Here is a 21,027-nt window from a genome sequence, read left to right as displayed (position 1 = left end):
TTCAGGTTTTCCTACACCACAGAACAAATCTTATGAGCCTCACCAGTGCCACTTGACCCTATAATTAAGTGCAGGATTGACAGGATACACCCAGCATGGCGTGCAGTACGAATTTCCCCCTCTTTCTGGTGGGTAAGTATCCAGCCTTTTTCATGGTACTTTGTTGACAGCAAAAAATGAAATAGAAACTCCCATTTTACAGAAAGAATCATGGGGAAAACCTACACCCTGCCACACTCTTCTCATTATCCTTCCTCTTTCCTGTAACCTTTTATACTTTTTCTTCTCAAATTCTCATCAAATTATGTTTAAATGATGAATATTGAAATAGAATGCTTTACCACAAATAGTTTCTATGTTCTAATAACCCTGTGTGGAAACAATTGTCTTGTAACATCCCCTTTCATCATTCTGGATTCATTTTTAAAAAATTGATTGTGGCTTTTCACATTATAAATGTACAATAGGTCACACCTGCTCATTAGTGTGGATCTTGAACCGCATGAACAGAACACACTGACATATGTATTATTTTAAAAACATCACATTGGAGAGTCACCCAAAATTAGACATTATGGCTTCATAATCTTCATCAGGTATGAATTATCTAGTTTGCATACTGACTATTCTTGCAGAATCTTATACAGTCACATCTCAGCACCCAAAACCATTAATGCATTCAAAATGTATTATTGTTAGGTTATTTATTTTGTATTAAAACCAATCTTGTTTTTAGGAAATTTAAGAGACTATCAGAAATGGCTCAATTTTAACAATACAAAATGTACTAAGTCAAACTATGCATATTGGTCCTTTAAAAATGTTGGAATAGGTTACAAGCAATAAGAACTATGCAGGTATTTTTCAAGTTTCGATTTGTGAAAACAATGGGGCAATCCCAGTTTGTGCGGGCTTAGGTAGAATTAGTAAAACAGAAGTGACATAGAATGATACAGCACAGAAGGAGGCCATTCGTGCCTGTGCCGGCTCTTTGAAAGAGCTATCCAATTGGTCCCACTCCCCTGCTCTTTCTGCATAGCCCTGCAAATTTTTCCACTTCAAGTATTTATCCAATTCCCATTTCAAAGTTATTATTGAATCTGCTTACACCACTCTTTCAGGCAGTGCATTCCAGATCATAACTCGCTATGTATTTTTTTTTTCCACGTCGCCTCTTGTCTTTTGCCAATTACCTTAAATGTGTTCTCTGGTTACCGACCCTTCTGCCACTGGAATCAGTTGTTTCTTATTTACTCTATCAAAACCCTTTTAAACAGCCTTCTCAACTTGTCCTGCCACCTTCAAAAACAGGTGCGTCTGTTCCTGCACTCCCTTTAAAATTGTACCATTTATTTTTTATTGCCTCTCATTCTTTCTACCAAGACGAATCACTTCTCTGCATTAAATTTCTTCTGCCATGTGCCCGCCCATTTCACCTGTCTACATCCTCCTGCAGTCTGATACTACACTCCTCACTGTTCACTACATTTCAGAGTTTTGTTTCATCTGCAAACTTTGAAATTATGCCCTGTATATCCAAGTCCAGGTGATTAATATCAAAAAAAGCAGTGGTCCCAACACTGACCCGAGGGGCACCACTGCACACTTCCATTCACCACTCCCCTCTACTTTCTGTCCTATAGCCAATTTCTTATCCATGTGGCAATTGCCCCTTTAATCCCACAGGCTTCAATTCTGCAGTACTTTATGAAATGCCTTTTGAAAGTCCATATACATCAACCGCACTAACCTCATCAACTCTCCATCACTTCAAAGAACTCAATCAAGTTAGTCAAACACGATTTGCCTTTAACAAAAATCCATGCTGGCTTTCATTTATTAACCCATATTTTTCCAAGTGCCAATAAATTTTGTCCCGGATTAATGTCTAAGAGTTTCCCCACCACCGATGTTAGGCTGACTTGCATGTAGTTGCCGTGTTTATCCATCTCTCCTTTTTTGAACAGGGGTGTAACATTCGCAATCCTCCAGTCCTCTGGCACCACTCCCATATCTAAGGAGGACTGAAAGATTATGGCCAGAGCCACCGCAATTTTCACCCTTACTTCCCTCAGTAACCTAGGATGTATCCCAGCCGGACTGGGTGACTTTTCTTCTTTGAACGCAGCCAACCTTCTTAGTACCTCCTCTTATCTATTTTTATCCTATCCAATTTCTCTACTACCTCCTCCTTTACTGTGACATTAGCAGCATCCTCTTTAGTGAAAACAAATGCAAAGTACTCATTTAGAATCTCAGTCATACCCTCTGCCTCCACATGATGATCTTTTTAGTCCCTAATCAGCCCCACCCTTCCTTTGACTAGTTATATGTTTAGAAAAGACTTTTGGGTTCCTGCTAATCTATTACTCGCAAAATGTAGTCTCATACAATCTCTTTGCCCCTCATTTCCTTTTTCATTTCTCCCCTGTACTTTGTGCATTTAACTTGGTTCTCTACTAAATTATGAACCCGACATTTATTATAAGCCTCCCTTTTCTTTTCATTTTAATCTCTGTATCTTTAGATATCCAGGGAGCTCTAGCTTTGGATGCCCTTCCTTTTCCCCTCGTGGGAATGTGTCTAGTCTGTAGCTGAACTACCTCCTCCTTAAAGGCTCATTTACTGTTTTAGCTGCCAATCTTTCATTCCAATCCACCTAGGCAAGATCCCTTTTCAACTCACTGAAATTAGCACTCCTCCAGTTGAGTACTTTCACATTTGATTTTTCCTTTTCCATATCTACTCCAAACCTAATCATATTGTGATCACTGTTTCCCAAATGTTCTCCCACTGAAACATGTTCCACTTGCCCCACTTCATTCCCCAGAACCAGATCCAACACTGCTTCCTTCCTCACTGGGCTGGAAACATACTGATCAACAAAGTTCTTGTACACATCTCAGGAATTCCTCCCACTCTTTGCCCTTTACACTGTTATTTTCCCAGTCTATATTAGAATAACTGAAGTCCCCCATTATCACTACTCTAAAGTTCTTTCATCTTCCTGCAATTTGCTCCTCTACCTCCTTCCCATTATTTGGTGGCCTGTAGTATACACCCAGCAGCGTAATAGCTCCTATATTGTTCCTTAATTCTAACCAAATAGATTCTGTCTTTGAACATTCAAATACATCATCCCTTTCTAGTGCTATAATTGTAACTTTGGTCAATACCTTCACCCCCTTCTTTTTCCTTCCCTATCTTACCTGAATACAAATGTAGCAGGAATAATAAGTGCCCATTCCTCCCCTTATTTGAGCCAGGTCTGTTATTGCCACTATATCATAATCCCATGTGGCTACTTGTGCCTGCAGCTGAACAAACTTAATTACCACGCCCTGTGCAAACCCATCCTTGTTTGCCTCTCATTTCCCTCCTATCTGATACCTCCCATGTCTGAACTGCTATTTATTCTAATGCTGTTTGTCGCTCCCAGTCCTCCTTGCAGCTTGTATCTGCTCTCATGCTTCATCCTGGTAGCCCCCCACCTCCCGCCTTGCCAAATTCCCCACAGCACAGGTTAACCTCCCTGCGAGGTAATTAGTCCCAGTCCTGTTGAGGTGTAACCTGTTCATCTTGTACAGGTCCCTCCTGCCCCAGAACTGGTCCCACTGCCCCATGAATCTGAAGCCCTCCCTCCTGCACAATTTCTCCAGCCACACATTAACTTGTCTTATCGTACTCTCCTATACTCAATAGCATGTGGCACTGGGAGCAATCCAGAGATCACCATCTTTGAGGTCCTGCTCTTTAACATCGATGTGGTATTAGCTAAACGTAAATGGACTTAAATAATAGCACTGCAAGATCCAAATCAATTTATCGAAGAAATGGGGAAATCCTCTCCGAGCCACTGCTTGACTTTCCAGACTTTGATGGTTCAAAGGATTGGTAAATGTCCATGTTGTCACATTTTAAAAAGGAAATAAATCAGACCAAGGAACAACTTGGTGGTATTACTGGGAAACAGTAGAATTGACGGAGTTTGTTATAATTTGTTTGAATAGAGTGTGGTTATTAATGGTAAAGGTTCACATCAGGCCTCAAAGCTCTGTGCTCAGTCCTTTACTTTATGCTTTTTCATTAAAGACAATCTTGAGGGCTTAACTGTATTACATTTACAGATACAGAAATGTAAAAGGGTTGGCAGTAAGTAGATTAGTAAGTTGCAAGCAGATTTACGTAAGTGAATGGGCTCATTATAAATGGCAGATACCATTTAATGTGGAGAAATTCCATATTATGCACATAAGGCCAGGCAACTCAAACCATCTCTACTCCATAGATGGGCATCCATTACAAGTAAAAGCAGAAAGGGATTGAGGTTTTGAAGTGATAAAAGGATTGAGTGTAGTCGATTTGAATAAAATATTCAAATGGGTAGCTGTAGTAGGACTAGAGGCCATGCCAATAAAATACACTGGCTGAGAGTCAGGTTGGATACCAGGAAGTATTTCTTACAAGGGTTGTGCTCTAATACTACCTTCCCAGCAGAGTTGGCAAGCATGGATATGCTAAGTCCAATGCAAAATATCAAGGAGGGTTGGGGGGGCGGGGTTTAAGATGATAGCCCAATTGTGACTTATGGGTAATCATGGTCATCTGCAGCTTACTCGAAAAGGAATTTCACCAGTCTTCTTGAAATGGGCCACAGCTTTCCCCTCCGTGTTTTTTTTTTACTTCCTCGAAGAGATAACATCACTAGAGGTTGGGAAGCGGTGCACCAGGTTGCACTGTCCAGGGTCAGCAAAGATGAGGACAACTGTATTTTCTCTCCCTTCTAATCCATTTATGACCTTTAAATTGTGTAAGTCGGACTGGGGAGGGAGGGTGCAGTGTTCAGTTTAAAACAAAACCCTGAGCAACATTCATGAATGCGACCACTATTTTGTTCATACCTTCTTTCCTGTTTGTAAAGTAACAAGATGAGTAAGCAGGCAGTTAGCACCACCAGTAACACACTGAGCACTGCCCCCACAGCTCTGCTCCTTCCAGACAAACCCGTGGTATCGTCTCCACTCTTACCGTCTGGAATCACAGCATTGTCTGACCTGTATAAAACAGGAGAAAGAATGAGTCAGGCAGCTCCCACTTGCAGACTAGGTCTTTTCTTTAGCACGTCTGCTGATTATTAGAGCTCCTATCTACACTTTCTCTGTACTTCTGAATTATAAAATCATCTTTATAAATAAATACTCTTGTGAACTGCAAAGCCAATCTTCTCCAAATTCATGCAAAGTAGCAATTCTACTTTGTCCTGCACTTTATCCCCTTCAATGTTGGAGTGCAATATCAACAGTAAAGCTCTTAAAGCTCTCAAGTTGCATTTGTATAGCACCTTTCATGGCCTCAAAACATCCCAAAGCACTTTACAGCCAATGAAGTACTCTTGAAGTGTAGTCACTTGTTGTAATGTAGGAAATACAGCAGCCAATTTGCACACAGCAAGATCCCACAAATAGCCATGCGATAATGACCAGATTATCTTTCTCCGTGGTGTTAGTTGAGGGAGAAATATTGACCAGGACATCGGGGAGAACTCCGCTGCTCATCTTCAAATGGTGGCATGGGATCTTATACCCACCTGAGAGGGCAGACATGGCCTCGGTTTAATATCTATCTAAAAGATGGCACCTCCAACATTGCAGTACTCCCTCAGGACAGCACTGGAGTGCCAGCCTAGACATGTGCTCAAGTCTCTGGAGTGAGATTTGAACCCACTCAAGAAGTGAGAGTGCTACCCAATGAACCATAGCTGACACCTAAATGTGGACAGTCTTAATTTAAATAAATTGACAATTTTCTCTGGAAAGCAAGATTTTCATTCCTACACTTTTAGATTTTGTATTGTGCTGGCTTGAATTCATTACTGACCATACAGATATTGTGGTATCTTAACCTTTTTTGTGGTTCAACACAGAGTATAAATCTGTCAATCATGTTGGTATGAAGCTTTCATTTGTGCAGATGTAGCTTTTCTTAGGGCCAAAGCATGGAATGTGAAAGGCAATTAACTCCATGACCTCCCTTTCTCCCACTATGGACTTTACCCAGCCATTTAGTCTCCTGCACAAGAGTTCTACTACGTTTCTCTCTGAAGTAGTGTGCTATAGGAAACATGGCTTAAAGCTTTCAAGATTAAAAGGGCAAACCCCTACTTTCTAGGTTGGTGGATTTGGAAATGTTAGTTTACAGGAAAGGCTTCTTTTGTGTCAGCAGGAATCTTTCACTTTCACCACGTGACTATGTGGACACCTGAATTTGTTACTGCCTTTCAACTTCCCATCTCAGTTATTCTATTGATCAGTCAGAACACTGGCCTGGAGAGCTTTTCTTACAAGCATCTTGCCAGCCATATCAGGTGTTTCAAATAATGCAACTGACATAATACAGGGACCAAGAATTAAATCATATTCTTGAAACTCTGAGGAGGCTTGAATTTGATCTTTACAAGATTATAGAATGTTTTTACAAATAACATACAAAGTGAATGTGTGTTTGGTGGGGGGGGGGGGGGGGGGGGGAGGGAGGAAAAAGGAGAAAGAGGACAGGCTTCAAACTTCTGAAAGGTTCAGCAGAGAATGCTCAATACATGAGTACTGTTTGCCCAGCGCTATTTAAACACTTCAGCACCTACTTAAAAATGCAACACTAAAGGAGAAAAATTGCTAATCAGTCTTCTGTAGCGTAAATCTATAAACAGAAGAAACTCACATAAGTGCACAGACGGTCGATGTGTACCATGTAAAAAGGTACTGGCAATCTGAAGTCTCATGAAGGAAGTCTGGTTTGCCTTCCCCTGCCGATCGACTGCAGTGGAGAAGTATGGTGGAGGAGACGTTCTTGGATTTATCACGGCCACACACTGAATTAGAAGAAAAAACTACATCCAGGTCATCATCTAGAAACAAAAGACAGACTGGAAATGTAAATCATACCACATGACTGATTGTGTATAATCTGGAGGCCACCATCGGTTTTGGAAGTACTGTTAAAAATCGTGCTGCAGAGAATTAGAAGAAAGCTGATGTGACTATTTAAGTGAGGAACAGTTTGGTTTCAGAGCAGAGTGGGAACAAAAGGAATGTTTGGTTCAGGAATGATTAAGGGCAGGCTTTGTAGATTGAGATGTCTGGCAGGGTGAAACACAAGATTAACATATGTCTGGAAAGAGCTGGAATTGATTGGAAAACATGCCACTTATTAGGATTCTTTACTGGGAACAAGTTACAGTAAGAGTTGAAAATGAGTAAATGATATAGACGAAGGTCAGAAGAGCAGTAGGATGAAGATGTGTGACACCACCCATTCTTTTCAACACATTTAATTCACTGAGACACATGGACATATAGCCTGGATGACTTAAACTGTCAATTTTCCATGAATTTTGGAACCCAGCTTCTAAGATACATTGATTAAACATACCGAACAGATACTTGGTATCCAAGTATCTGGTGATGTTTGCTGATGACACAAAGATTGGTGGCACAGTAAGTAGTGTAGCCAGGAGCATAAAATTACAAAGAGACAGTGTTAGATAAAATGAGTGGGCAAAACTGTGGCAGATGGATTTTAACGCAGGTAAGTGTGAGGTCATCCATTTGGGATCAGAAAAGGATAGATCCAAGTATTTTTTAAAATGGTGAAAAAACTAGGAACAGTGGAGGTCCAAACATATTTAGGGGTCCATGTACACAGATTAAAATGTAGTTTTTCTCTTTAATTTGCTCATGGGATGTGGGCACCGCTGGCAAGGCCGGCATTTATTGCCCATCCCTAATTGCCCTCGAGAAGGTGGTGGTGAGCCGCCTTCTTGAACCGCTGTAGTCCTGATGGTGAAGTTTCTCTCTCAGTACTATGAAGTAGGGAGTTCCAGGATTTTGACCCAGCGACGACGGAGAAACGGCGATATATTTCCAAGGCAGGATGGTGTGTGACTTGGAGGGGAACGCGCAGGTCGTGTCGTTCCCATGTACCTGCTGCCCTTGTCCCTGTCGGTGGTAGAGGTCGCGGGTTTGGGAGGTGCTGTCGAAGAAGCCTTGGCGAGTTGCTGCAGTGCATCCAGTGGATGGGTACACACTGCAGCCACAATGCGCCGGTGAAGGGAGTGAATGTTTAGGGCGCTCGATGGGGTGCCAATCAAGCAGGTTGCTTTGTCCTGGATGGTGTTGAGCTTCTTGAGTGTTGTAGGAGCTGCACTCATCCAGGCAAGTGGAGAGTATTCCATCACACTCCTGACTTGTGCCTTGTTGATGGTGGAAAGGCTTTGGGGAGTCAGGAAGTGAGTCACTCACTGCAGAATACCCAGCCTCTGACAGGCTCTTGTAGCCACGGTATTTATGTGGCTGGTACAGTTAAGTTTCTAGTCAATGGTGACGCCTGGAATGTTGATGGCGGGGGATTCGGCGATGGTAATGCCGTTGAATGTCATGGGGAGGTGATAGGTTCTCTTGTTGATGGGCATTGCCTGGCACGAATGTTACTTGCTACTTATCAGCCCAAGCCTGGATATTGTCCAGGTCTTGCTGCATGTGGGCATGGACTGCTTCATTATCCGAGGGGTTGCGAATGGAACTGAACACTAATAGTCAGCAACCATCCCCATTTCTGACCTTATGATGGAGGGAAGGTCATTGATGAAGCAGCTGAAGATGGTTGGGCCTAGGACACTGCCCTGAAGAACTCCTGCAGCAATGTCATGGGGCTGAGATGATTGGCCTCCAACAACCACTACCATCTTCCTTTGTACTAAGTACAACTCCAGTCACTGGAGAGTTTTCCCCCTGATTCCCACTGACTTCAATTTTACTAGGGGCTCCTTAGTGCCACACTCTGTCAAATGCCACCTTGATGTCAAGGGCAGTCATTCTCACCTCACCTCTGGAATTCAGCTTTATGTCTATGTTTGGAGCCAAGTGGTCCTGGCAGGAGCCAAGTGGTCCTGGCAGGAGCCAAGTGGTCCTGGCAGGAGCCAAGTGGTCCTGGCAGGAGCCAAGTGGTCCTGGCAGGAGCCAAGTGGTCCTGGCAGGAGCCAAGTGGTCCTGGCAGGAGCCAAGTGGTCCTGGCAGGAGCCAAGTGGTCCTGGCAGGAGCCAAGTGGTCCTGGCAGGAGCCAAGTGGTCCTGGCAGGAGCCAAGTGGTCCTGGCAGGAGCCAAGTGGTCCTGGCAGGAGCCAAGTGGTCCTGGCAGGAGCCAAGTGGTCCTGGCAGGAGCCAAGTGGTCCTGGCAGGAGCCAAGTGGTCCTGGCAGGAGCCAAGTGGTCCTGGCAGGAGCCAAGTGGTCCTGGCAGGAGCCAAGTGGTCCTGGCAGGAGCCAAGTGGTCCTGGCAGGAGCCAAGTGGTCCTGGCAGGAGCCAAGTGGTCCTGGCAGGAGCCAAGTGGTCCTGGCAGGAGCCAAGTGGTCCTGGCAGGAGCCAAGTGGTCCTGGCAGGAGCCAAGTGGTCCTGGCAGGAGCCAAGTGGTCCTGGCAGGAGCCAAGTGGTCCTGGCAGGAGCCAAGTGGTCCTGGCAGGAGCCAAGTGGTCCTGGCAGGAGCCAAACTGAGCATTGGTGAGTAAGTGCCACTTGATAGCACTGTCGACGACACCCTCCATCACTTTACTGATGATTGAGAGTAGACTTATGGGGCGGTAATTGGCCAGATTGGATTTGTCCTCGTGTTGGAGACAGGACATGCCATACCTGGGCAATTTTCCACATTGTCTGGTAGATGCCAGTGTTGTAGCTATACTGGAACAGCTTGGCTAGAGGCACGGCTAATTCTGGAGCACAAGTCTTCAGCACTACAGCCGGGATGTTTTGGGGCCCAAAGGCCCATAGCCTTTGTTGTATTCAGTGCACTCAGCCGTTTCTCGATATCATGTGCAGTGAATCGAATTGGCTGAAGACTGGCTTCTGTGATGGTGGGAATATCGGGAGGAAGCTGAGATGGTTCATCCACTCGGCACTTCTGGCTGAAGATGGTTGCAAACGCTTCAGCTTTGTCTTTTGCACTCATGTGCTAGACTCTGCCATCATTGAGGATGGGGATGTTCACGTTCACAGAGCCTCCTCCTCCCGTTAGTTGTTTAATTGTCCACCACCATTCTCGACTGGATGTGGCAGGACTGCAGAGCTTTGATCTGATCCGTTGGTTGTGGAATTGCTTAGCTCTGTCTAAAGCACGTTGCTTCAGCTGTTCAGTATGCATGCAAGTCCTGTGTTGTAGCTTCACCAAGTTGGCACCTCAATTTTAGATATGCCTGGTGCTGCTCCTGGCATGCTCATCTACACTCATTGAACCAGGGCTGATCCCCTGGCTTGTTGGTAATGGTAGTGTGAGGAATATGGCGTGAGCTTACAGATTGTGCTGGAATACAATTCTGCTACTGATGGCCCACAGCGCCTCGTGGATGCCCAGTTTTGAGCTGCTAGATCTGTTCTGAATCTATCCCATTTAGCACGGTGGTAGTGCCACACAACACGTTCGACAGTGTCCTCAGCGTGAAGACGGGATTTAATCTCCACAAGGACTGTGGAGTGGTCACTCTTACCAATACTGTCATGGACAGATGCATCTGCGACAGGTAGACTGGTGAGGCTGAGGTCAAGTAGGTTTTTCCCACGTGTTGGTTCGCTCACCACCTGCCGCAGGGCAGTCTGGCAACTATGTCCTTCAGGACTCGGCCAGCTTGGTCAGTAGTGGTGCTACCGTGCCACTCTGTGATTGACATTGAAGTCTCCCATCCAGAGTACATTCTGTGCCCTTGCTACCCTCAGTGCTTCCTCCAAGTGGTGCTCAACATGGAGGAAGCCTAATTCATAAGCTGAGGGAGGGCAGTAGGTGGTAATCAGCAGAGGGTTTCCTTGCCCATGTTTGACCTGGTGCCATGAGATTTCATGGAGTCCAGAGTCAATGTTGAGGACTCCCAGGGCCACTCTCTCCTGATTGTATATCACTGTACCGCCACCTCTGGTGGGTCTGTCCTGATTGTGGTACAGGACATACCCAGGGATGGTGATGGTAGAGCATGGGACGTTGGCTGAAAGGTATGATTCTGTGAGCATGGCAATGTCAGGCTGTTGCTTGACCAGTCTGTGGGACAGCTCTCCCAATTTTGACACAAGTCCCGAGATGTTAGTAAGGAGTACTTTGCAAGGTCGACTGGGCTTGGTTTGCTTGTGCCTAGTGCCTAACCGGGTGGTCCGTCTGGTTTTATTCTTATGATTTTTTGTAGCGAGATTGTACAACTGAGTGGCTTGCTTAAGAATTAAGAATCAGCCACATTGCTGTGGGTCTGGAGTCAGACCGGGTAAGGATGGCAGGTTTCCTTCCCTAAAAAAAGGACGTTAGTGAACCAGATGGGTTTTTATGACAATCCGTTAGTTTCATGGCCACCATTACTGATGCTAGTTTTTTTTCCCTCCAGATTTTATTTAATTAATTGAATTTAAATTCCCCAGCTGCCGTGGCGGGATTGGAACTCATGACTCCAGATTATTAGGCCTGGCCTCTGGATTACTAGTCCAGTAACATAACCACTATGCTACTGTACCCTCAGGTACAAAAAAATCAGAAAGATTAGTGGAATGTTAGCCTTTATAACTAGAGGGCTACAATATAAAGGGAGAAAGTTTTGCTACATTTATGCAAAGCCCTGGTTAGATCACATCTGGAGTACTGTGTACAGTTCTGGGCACCACACCTTAGAAAGGATACATTGGCCTTGGAAGGAGTGCAGTGCAGAGCAGATTCACCAGAATGTTACCAGGGCTCCAGAGGTTAGATTATGAAGAGAGATTACATAAACTAGGCTTGTATTCCCTGGAATATAGATGGTTATAGGGACATTAGATTGAGGTTTTTAGGATTTTGAAAGGAATTGATAGGGGAGACAGAGAGAAACTTTTTCTGCGGGTGTGGGAGTCTGGAACAAGGGGACATAACCTTAAAATCAGAGCCAGGCCATTCAGGAGAGAAGTTAGGAAGCATTTATTCACGCAAAGGGCAGAAGAAGTGTGGAACACTCTCCCACAAATAGCAGTAGATGCTAGCTCAATTAATAATTTTAAATCTGAGATCGACAGATTTTTGCAAGCCAAGGGTATTAAGGGATATGGAGTCAAAACGGGTGGATGGAGTTAGGATACAGGTCAGCCATGATCACATTTAATGGCAGAACAGGCTCGAGGGGTTGAATGGCCTACTCCTGTTCCTATGTAAGTCAGACAAGTTTATAAATATGGATTCAAAGTAATTGCAAAAACAGTCAATGAGAATCATAGCCAAAGAGGATCTTGCAAAAACTGACCTGAGAGCAAACAATATGGAAATAGAGCAAGTAAAACTATTTACTTGGATACGCAACATCAGATGGCCAAAGTAATGGAGTTAAACGGAGAATACCAATTGCAAAAATAGGCTTTTAAAGAGTTTCTGTGCAACCTTAAAGTCAGGCTGGTGAAATGTAGAATGCTTAATGTTGTGGGGTCAACAATATTGTATGGGTGCAAAAACTATACCTTGAAAAATGAAGTAAAAACGACTGGAGGTGTTTGAGTTCTGATTCTACGGACCTGTGCAGAAAATTATATGGATAAGACGATCGACTAATGAGAGTCCTAGAGTTCGCACAAGAGAATTAAGGAGGCTTATTATGATGAGAAAAATGATATACCATGAGTGCATTATTCAGGAGTCATAGGGGAAGTTGTTGGGATTGTTACGGTCTGGAAAAACTGGTAATAGAACAAGAGGCAGGTGTATAAGGAGGCTGATAAAATCCTGCATAGAGTGGACCAGTCATCAGCCTCCAGAGCAGAGATAGATAAGAATGCCAAGGGTACCAAGAAACATACAGACTATAACCAAATATGGACTTGATAAATGTTAGACAAATAAGCTCATATGTTTATTTTACAAATCATTGGAGGGTACGCCACTATCTATTTTGACTTTGTCAATTAAAATCAGTTCTGGAGATCAAATTAGATTACTTCATGCAGCCACATTGATTTGAATTCTGGGATTTTATTTGGCAAATAGCCATTATCCTTTCATTTGCCCTCTCATCAACTCTACACTTGACTGTCACCATTCATTAGTTGTTTTCCCTTCTAGTGTGCCTCTAAATACAAGCTGAGAACGGGTAGTTTCTGGTAGGATGCAAGAAAACAATTCCCCACAGAGTATGGTCAGCCTTTGGAACAGCTTACGAAGGGCAATTGTAGGGGCAAGTAGTTTAGATCTTTTCAATGGTCAAAGCAGAAGTCCTGCTCTACCCCTTTGTCGTCCTTTTCTTCGCTCCTGCCATCTATACCTTCCATTACTCTTTCTAACTATAGCTTCCAATTCTGTCCCAACCCACTTGCCATTACTCTTCTGCTGTACTTTAGGAAACACTTTGATTATAAATGCTAGGGCAGTAGAACAGCAGACTAGAGAGACCAATGGTCTTTTCTGACCTTGAGATTTTCTATATTCCTTGGACTCCCCAAGCAAAGCTCTAGGAGACTGCAGTAACCCATAATTACTTCTACTCCCAGCTAACCTGCAACTTGCCCTGTGGCTGAAAATGTGCTCCTCTATTACTTACTTGTCCAGGCCTACAGAGAATCCATACCCACCATATGCTTGAGTATCTGTTCCAAAGGGCGATGACGCTGAAAAGAAATACTTCCTAACATCTAACCAAATTCCATGGCTAACGATAGCCAGAATAAGGGACACTGAGATGAGTAGACATATAGTAATATTCTATTTGGCCTCCACTAGGTGCCAGACTCCTTCAACCACCATCAGCCCCTGGTTTGTGTTCATTCACAAACTGTACAATGAACTCGTGTAGTAATGCCAATGTCATCAATTTTTATGTGTTACATAAAGCCACTTGTGTCCACTGCATGCATATTTTGGAATTCCCTTTATTCATGTGGACCATCCTGCAGTCCTGCTCGACCCCTTTGTCGTCCTTTTCTTCGCTCCCGCCATCTACACCTTCGATTACTCTAACTATAGCTTCCAATTCTGTCCCAACCCACTTGCCATTACTCTTCTGCCGTCCCAGGATCAAGTCCCTTCTGAACAGCGCCACAGCTTTCCTCTGCTCCACCCTGAGAATTTTCTGTTGTGTCATTCTCTTTTTAAAAAAAAAGTTTACCTTCTCTCCAGCGTTCCCCCCACCCCATATAGTCCCATCTATTTTCACCCATTGTTTTTCCTCTCTAAAGTAAAAACAAACCCTATTGTTGCTACTTTTGTTTTGCCTCCCTGCACCAAAGGAGGTGGAAGCAAGTTCCAAAGATCTGGGCTCAACTGGCTAAAAGGCATGAGTAAAGACCACTTTTCAGCCAAGGACTAGGTCAATCTGAGATGTAAAACCACTAACCAGAAGGAGCTGCCAGCATGAAATGAATTAATGCCTAGACTCTAGCCTGCAGAAAAATACTAACACTTCGAAAACAGGCGGAATTTATCAGTTAGTCACAATTTGATGCTAAACTCCTTACAAACACACTAACAGCAGGGTGAGGCTTTTAATGAAATGGTAATGGTTATAGAAAGAAAAAACAGATTTGCATTTATCTGGTGCCTTTCACAAGCTCAGGGCATCCCAAAGCACTTTACAGCCAATTAAGTACTTTTGAAGTGCAGTCACTGTTGTAATGTAGGGAAGGCAGCAGCCAATTTGCACACAGCAAGATCCCACAAACAGTAATTTGGTAACGACCATATAATCTGTTGGTTGAGAGAGAAATATTGGCCAGGACACCAAAGAGAACTCCCCTGCTCCTCTTCGAAATAGTGCCATGGGATATTTTACATCCACCCAAGGGAGCAGGTGGGGCCTCGGTTTAACATCTCGTCCAAAAGACAGCAACTCCGATAGCACAGTACCCCCTCAGTACTGCAATGGAGTGTCAGCCTAGATTTTGTGCACAAGTCAATGGAGATTTTATAATCTGAAAATATTATAGAAAGGTTACAGCAGGTTTATATCAACCATGCTTGTATGATGTCAAGATTAAAGTAAGTTTTTTTGAATATAAAGATTCCCAACTTGTACTACGCTAAGATTCTATTCTAAGTCATTGGCAGAAATTGATCTTTCAGGAAACAAACTATTAAAAAAACAAGTAATTTACAGAATATGAAGCATTTACCTTCAAGGTAGTATTTTGCTTTAGAGGCTACGCCAATACGCCTGAAGTAAGGCTGGTTAGTTTTAACCTGACAGATGTTGGACCCTTGGCACTGAATGTGTTCAGGATCCGTGATCCCAGAAAGCTGAATATCGTAGATATATGCGTCGCCATTTGATCGAATATCACCTGAAGCTTTGTACAACCTGCAACACAGAAAGCAAGAATTTGTAGCAATATATGGAATGCGTGCACTATCTGTAGTATGAACCACCCCCCCAACACTTCCAGATTATCACCAAAAAAAATCCATAAAATGGAAAATAAAGCAGCGTTAGAAATGGGCAAAATAGCTTAATCACATGAAGGGAAGGTTAGTCATATTACTCAAAGTTAAGTTTTGTTTCAACATTTCAATGTTTGCAGAAGCTTACCCGCATAAAGATGATAATTTTTAAAACAAATCTCACATTCTGTAGAGATTTAATTTAGTTTGAGTAGGCACTGTGACAAGCAGGACAAAAACAGGTCTTCTCCACAGCAACAGCTGACAAAAGCAACATGACACTTATGTTTGTTCATGTGAATAAACTTCAATGAAAGTTGAATTAGAAGGATGAAACATACAATACTTACTTAGAATAAATAACTGACAAATTGACTTTCTGGCCAGTTGATGGGCTTTTAATGGTTGCATCCACCATGTAAACCTCTTGTGGTTTTACAGCACAGGCTGCACGAGTCTCCCATTTGATTAAAAACTCACACGACTTTTCATCAAAGCTGGAAAGAAAAAGCATTTGAGTGTTTACTGGTCAGGCACACGCACGCACACCATTCCAAACGAAGAACAAGAACCTACAAAATGCCCAATTCAGGAGAATGCAAACATGCAAAGCAAATTTCCTGATAATGCTGGACAACTTTGGACTCAAAGATCAAATGTGCTTGTACGAGGTGGAATATTTAGAAATACATCAAATAATGCAGACTTTTTAATTTCTCTCCACCTCACATTGTTTAATGTTCTAAACTTGGGGGACCTTATAGCTCCCAAGCAAAATTTCCAATGAATTAAAAATATGTAATAGTCAACAGAAACTTGTCCATGAGATAAGGCCAATACTGCCGAGTTAACTTAGTTCACAGATGATCTTAGATACTCTGCCATTTGGATAGGGATCATGTTCTGTTCCTCACCCCATCAAAAATATTTTTTCCTTTACATTTCCTCCAAAACCTCATCACTGCCCATTTAGAGTGGCACAACCACTGACAAAACAATGCTTGAGGCCTAGTTGCTGGTATGCTAAACCTAACCTCAAGAGCAATTCACCTTAATAGGCATTAGCTTTAGGGAAGATAAGTATGAATCATACAATACAATTTTTTAAATTCATTCATGGGATGTGGGCATCACTGGGAAGGCCAGCATCTATTGCCCATCCATAATTGCCCTTGAGAAGGTGGTGGTGAGCCGCCTTCTTGAACCGCTGCAGTCCGTCTGATGAAGGTACTCCCACAGTGCTGTTTGTTAGGGAGTTCCAGGATTTTGACACAGTGACTATGAAGGAACAGCGATATATTTCCAAGCCAGGATGGTGTGTGCCTTGGAGGGGAACGTGCAGGTTGTGTTGCTCCTATGTGCCTGCTGCACTTGTCCTTCTAGGTGGTAGAGGTCGCAGGTTTGGGAGATGCTGTTGAAGAAGCCATGGCGAGTTGCTGCAGTGTATCTTGTAGATGGTATACACTGCGCCGGTGGTGGAGGGAGTGAACGTTTAGGGTGGTGGATGGGGTGCCAATCAAGCGGGCTGCTTTGTCCTGGATGGCGTTGAGCTTCGAGTGTTGTTCAAGCTGCACTCATCCAGGCAAGTGAAGAGTATTCCATCACACTCCTGCCTTGTGCCTTGTACCTTGTAGATCAGCCAGAAGTGCCAAGTGGATAATCCATCTCAGCATCCTCCCGATATCCCCACCATCACGGAAGCCAATTCGATTCACTCCACGTGATATCAAGAAACGGCTGAGTGCACTGGATACAGCAAAGGCTACGGGCCCAGACAACATCCCAGCTGTAGTGCTGAAGACTTGTGCTCCAGAACGAGCTGCGCCTCTAGCCAAGCTGTTCCAGTACAGCTACAACACTGGCATCCACCCGACAATGTGGAAAATTGCCCAGGTATGTCCTGTCCACAAAAAGCAGGACAAATCCAATCCGGCCAATTACCGCCCCATCAGTCTACTCTCAATCATCAGCAAAGTGATGGAAGGTGTCGTCGACAGTGCTATCAAGCGGCACTTACTCACCAATAACCTGCTCACCGATGCTCAGTTTGGGTTCCGCCAGGACCACTCGGCTCCAGACCTCATTACAGCCTTGGTCCAAACATGGACAAAAGAGCTGAATTCCAGAGGTGAGGTGAGAGTGACTGCCCTTGACATCAAGGCAGCATTTGACCGAGTGTGGCACCAAGGAGCCCCAGTAAAATTGAAGTCAATGGGAATCAGGGGGAAAACTCTCCAGTGGCTGGAGTCATACCTAGCACAAAGGAAGATAGTAGTGGTTGTTGGAGGCCAAGCATCTCAGCCCCAGGGCATTGCTGCAGGAGTTCCTCAGGGTAGTGTCCTAGGCCCAACCATCTTCAGCTGCTTCATCAATGACCTTCCCTCCATCATAAGGTCAGAAATGGGGATGTTCGCTGATGACTGCACAGTGTTCAGTTCCATTCGCAACCCCTCAGATAATGAAGCAGTCCGAGCCCGCATGCAGCAAGACCTGGACAACATCCAGGCTTGGGCTGATAAGTGGCAAGTAACATTCGCGCCAGATAAGTGCCAGGCAATGACCATCTCCAACAAGAGAGAGTCTAACCACCTCCCCTTGACATTCAACGGCATTACCATCGCCGAATCCCCCACCATCAACATCCTGGGGGTCACCATTGACCAGAAACTTAACTGGACCAGCCATATAAATACTGTGGCTACGAGAGCAGGTCAGAGGCTGGGTATTCTGCGGCGAGTGACTCACCTCCTGACTCCCCAAAGCCTTTCCACCATCTACAAGGCACAAGTCAGGAGTGTGATGGAATACTCTCCACTTGCCTGGATGAGTGCAGCTCCAACAACACTCAAGAAGCTCGACACCATCCAAGATAAAGCAGCCCGCTTGATTGGCACCCCATCCACCACCCTAAACATTCACTCCCTTCACCACCGGCGCACTGTGGCTGCAGTGTGCACCATCCACAGGATGCACTGCAGCAACTCGCCAAGGCTTCTTCGACAGCACCTCCCAAACCCGCGACCTCTACCACCTAGAAGGACAAGGGCAGCAGGCGCATGGTAACAACACCACCTGCACGTTCCCCTCCAAGTCACACACCATCCCGACTTGGAAATATATCGCCGTTCCTTCATTGTCGCTGGGTCAAAATCCTGGAACTCCCTTCCTAACAGCACTGTGGGAGAACCGTCACCACACGGACTGCAGCGGTTCAAGAAGGCGGCTCACCACCACCTTCTCGAGGGCAATTAGGGATGGGCAATAAATGCCGGCCTTGCCAGCGACGCCCACATCCCGTGAACGAATAAAAAAAAGTCAGGAGGTTGATGGAATAGTTTGGAGAGTCACTCGCTGCAGAATACCCAGCCTCTGACCTGCTCTTGTCACCACAGTATGTGTGTGGCTGGTCCTGTTAAGTTTTTGGTCAATGGTGACCCCCAGGATGTTGATGGTGAGGGATGGTCTGTCCTGGAGGCAACAAGGGGGCAAGCCATACTAGATTTAGTAATGCGTAATTAACCAGATTTAGTTAACAGCTTAACTGTACGCGAACATCTATCCAATAGCGATCATAACATGATCGAGTTCAAGGTAGTGTTTGAAAGGGAAAAAAAAAAGTCAGCTGCTAAGATTCCAGACTTGGGTAAGGCTGACTTCAAAAGGGATGAGACAGAGACTGTCCACAGTAAACTGGTCAAATCCGTTGATGGGTAAAACGACTGATGATCAGTGGGAAATGTTTAAAGAAACATTTAACGTGATACAGAATCGGTTTATACCAGAGGGGCAAGAACTCTACTTGCCAAAAAAAACAGCCATGGACAACTAAAGAGGTAAGGGACAGTATAAGACATAAGGAAAGGGCATACAAAAAGGCAAAAAATGGCACGGCTCCTGGCGAATGGGAAAGATACAAAGATCAACAAAGGGTCACAAAACATATAGTAAGAACTACAAGAAGAGAAACTTGCAAGGGATATCAAAACCAATACAAAGAACTTTTATAGTTATATTAGGAAAAAGAGGGTGGTCAGGAGCAGTGTTGGCCCCTTAAAAACTGAAAGTGGGGATAATGTCATTGACAATGGGGAAATGGAGGACATGCCGAACGATTACTTTGCATCAGTATTTACAGTAGAGAAAGAGGGTAGCATGCCGGAAATCCCAAGAAAACTAATATTGAATTGGGGACAGGGACTCGATAAAATTAATATAAGTAAAGCAACAGTAATGAAGAAAATAATAGAACTAAAAAGTGACAAATCTCCAGGACCAGATGGTTTCCATCCCAGGGTTTTAAAGGAAGGTGAGCACATTGCAGATGCCCTAACTATAATCTTTCAAAGTTCTCTAGATTCAGGAACTGTCCCTCTCGATTGGAAAATTGCACATGTCACTCCGCTTTTTAAGAAAGGAGAGAGGCGCAAACCAGGGAATTATAGACCAATTAGCCTAACATCTGTTGTGGGGAAAATGCCGGAGTCTATAATTAAGGATAGGGTGACTGAACACCTCGTGAATTTTCAGTTAATCAGAGAGAGCCAGCATGGATTTGTGAAAGGTAGGTCGTGCCTGACAAACCTGATTGAATTTTTTGAAGAGGTGACTAAAGTAGTGGACAGGGGATTGTCAATGGATGTTATTTATATGGACTTCCAGAAGGCATATAATAAAGTCCCACATAAGAGACCGTTAGCTAAGATAGAAGCCCATGGAATCGAGGGAAAAGTACGGACTTGGTTAGGAAGTTGGCTGAGCGAAAGGAGACAGAGTAGGGATAATGGGTAGGTACTCACATTGGCAGGATGTGACTAGTGGAGTCCTGCATGGATCTGTCTTGGGGCCTCAATTATTCACAATATTTATTAACTACTTAGATGAAGGCATAGCAAGTCTCATATCTAAGTTTGCCAATGACACAAAGATTGGTGGCATTGTAAGCAGTGTAGATGAAAACATAAAATTACAAAGCGATATTGATAGATTAGGTGAATGGGCAAAACTGTGGCAAATGTAAGCTCATCCACTTTGGATCAAAAAGGATAGAATAGGGTACTTTCTAAATGGTAAAAAGTTTAAAAACAGTGGATGCCCAAAGGGACTTAGGGGTTCAGGTACATAGATCATTGAAGTGTCATGAACAGGTGCAGAAAATAATCAATAAGGCTAATGGAATGCTGGCCTTTATATCTAGAGGAGCAGAGTACAAGGGGGCAGAAGTTATGCTGCAGCTATACAAAACCCTGGTTAGACCGCACCTGGAGTACTGTGAGCAGTTCTGGGCACCGCACCTTCAGAAGGACATATTGGCTTTGGAGGGAGTGCAGCGTAGGTTTACTAGAATAATACCCAGACTTCATGGGTTAAGTTACGAGGAGAGATTACACAAATTGGGGTTGTATTCTCTGGAGTTTCGAAGGTTAAGGGGTGATCTGATCCAAGTTTAAGATATTAAGGGAAACGGATAGGGTGGATAGAGAGAAACAATTTCTGCTGGTTGGGGATTCTCGGAGCAGGGGGCACAGTCTAAAAATTAGAGCCAGACCTTTCAGGAGCAAGATTGAGAATCCCTACGTGGTCAGTGTCCAGTAAAATAGTAAAGTGCCTACGTGGCAAAATAG

General features: G+C 44.0%; 1 protein-coding gene across 1 annotated transcript in view; it reads right to left on the bottom strand.

The window, feature by feature from the left end:
- Positions 1–21,027, bottom strand: part of igf2r (insulin-like growth factor 2 receptor) — a 176,450-nt gene that overhangs the window by 8,578 nt on the left and 146,845 nt on the right. Inside the window, exons 43-46 of the mRNA XM_067989229.1 lie at positions 15,757–15,903; positions 15,142–15,326; positions 6,718–6,904; positions 4,902–5,054 (exon numbers count right to left, since the gene is read on the bottom strand). Coding sequence (XP_067845330.1) covers positions 4,902–5,054; positions 6,718–6,904; positions 15,142–15,326; positions 15,757–15,903 — 672 coding nt within the window. The remainder of the gene's footprint in view (positions 1–4,901; positions 5,055–6,717; positions 6,905–15,141; positions 15,327–15,756; positions 15,904–21,027) is intronic.

Source organism: Heptranchias perlo, chromosome 8, assembly GCF_035084215.1.
Source record: "Heptranchias perlo isolate sHepPer1 chromosome 8, sHepPer1.hap1, whole genome shotgun sequence".
NCBI lineage: Eukaryota > Metazoa > Chordata > Chondrichthyes > Hexanchiformes > Hexanchidae > Heptranchias > Heptranchias perlo.
Note: the sequence above shows the minus strand (reverse complement) of the source record. Positions and strands in the feature narration are given on the sequence as shown.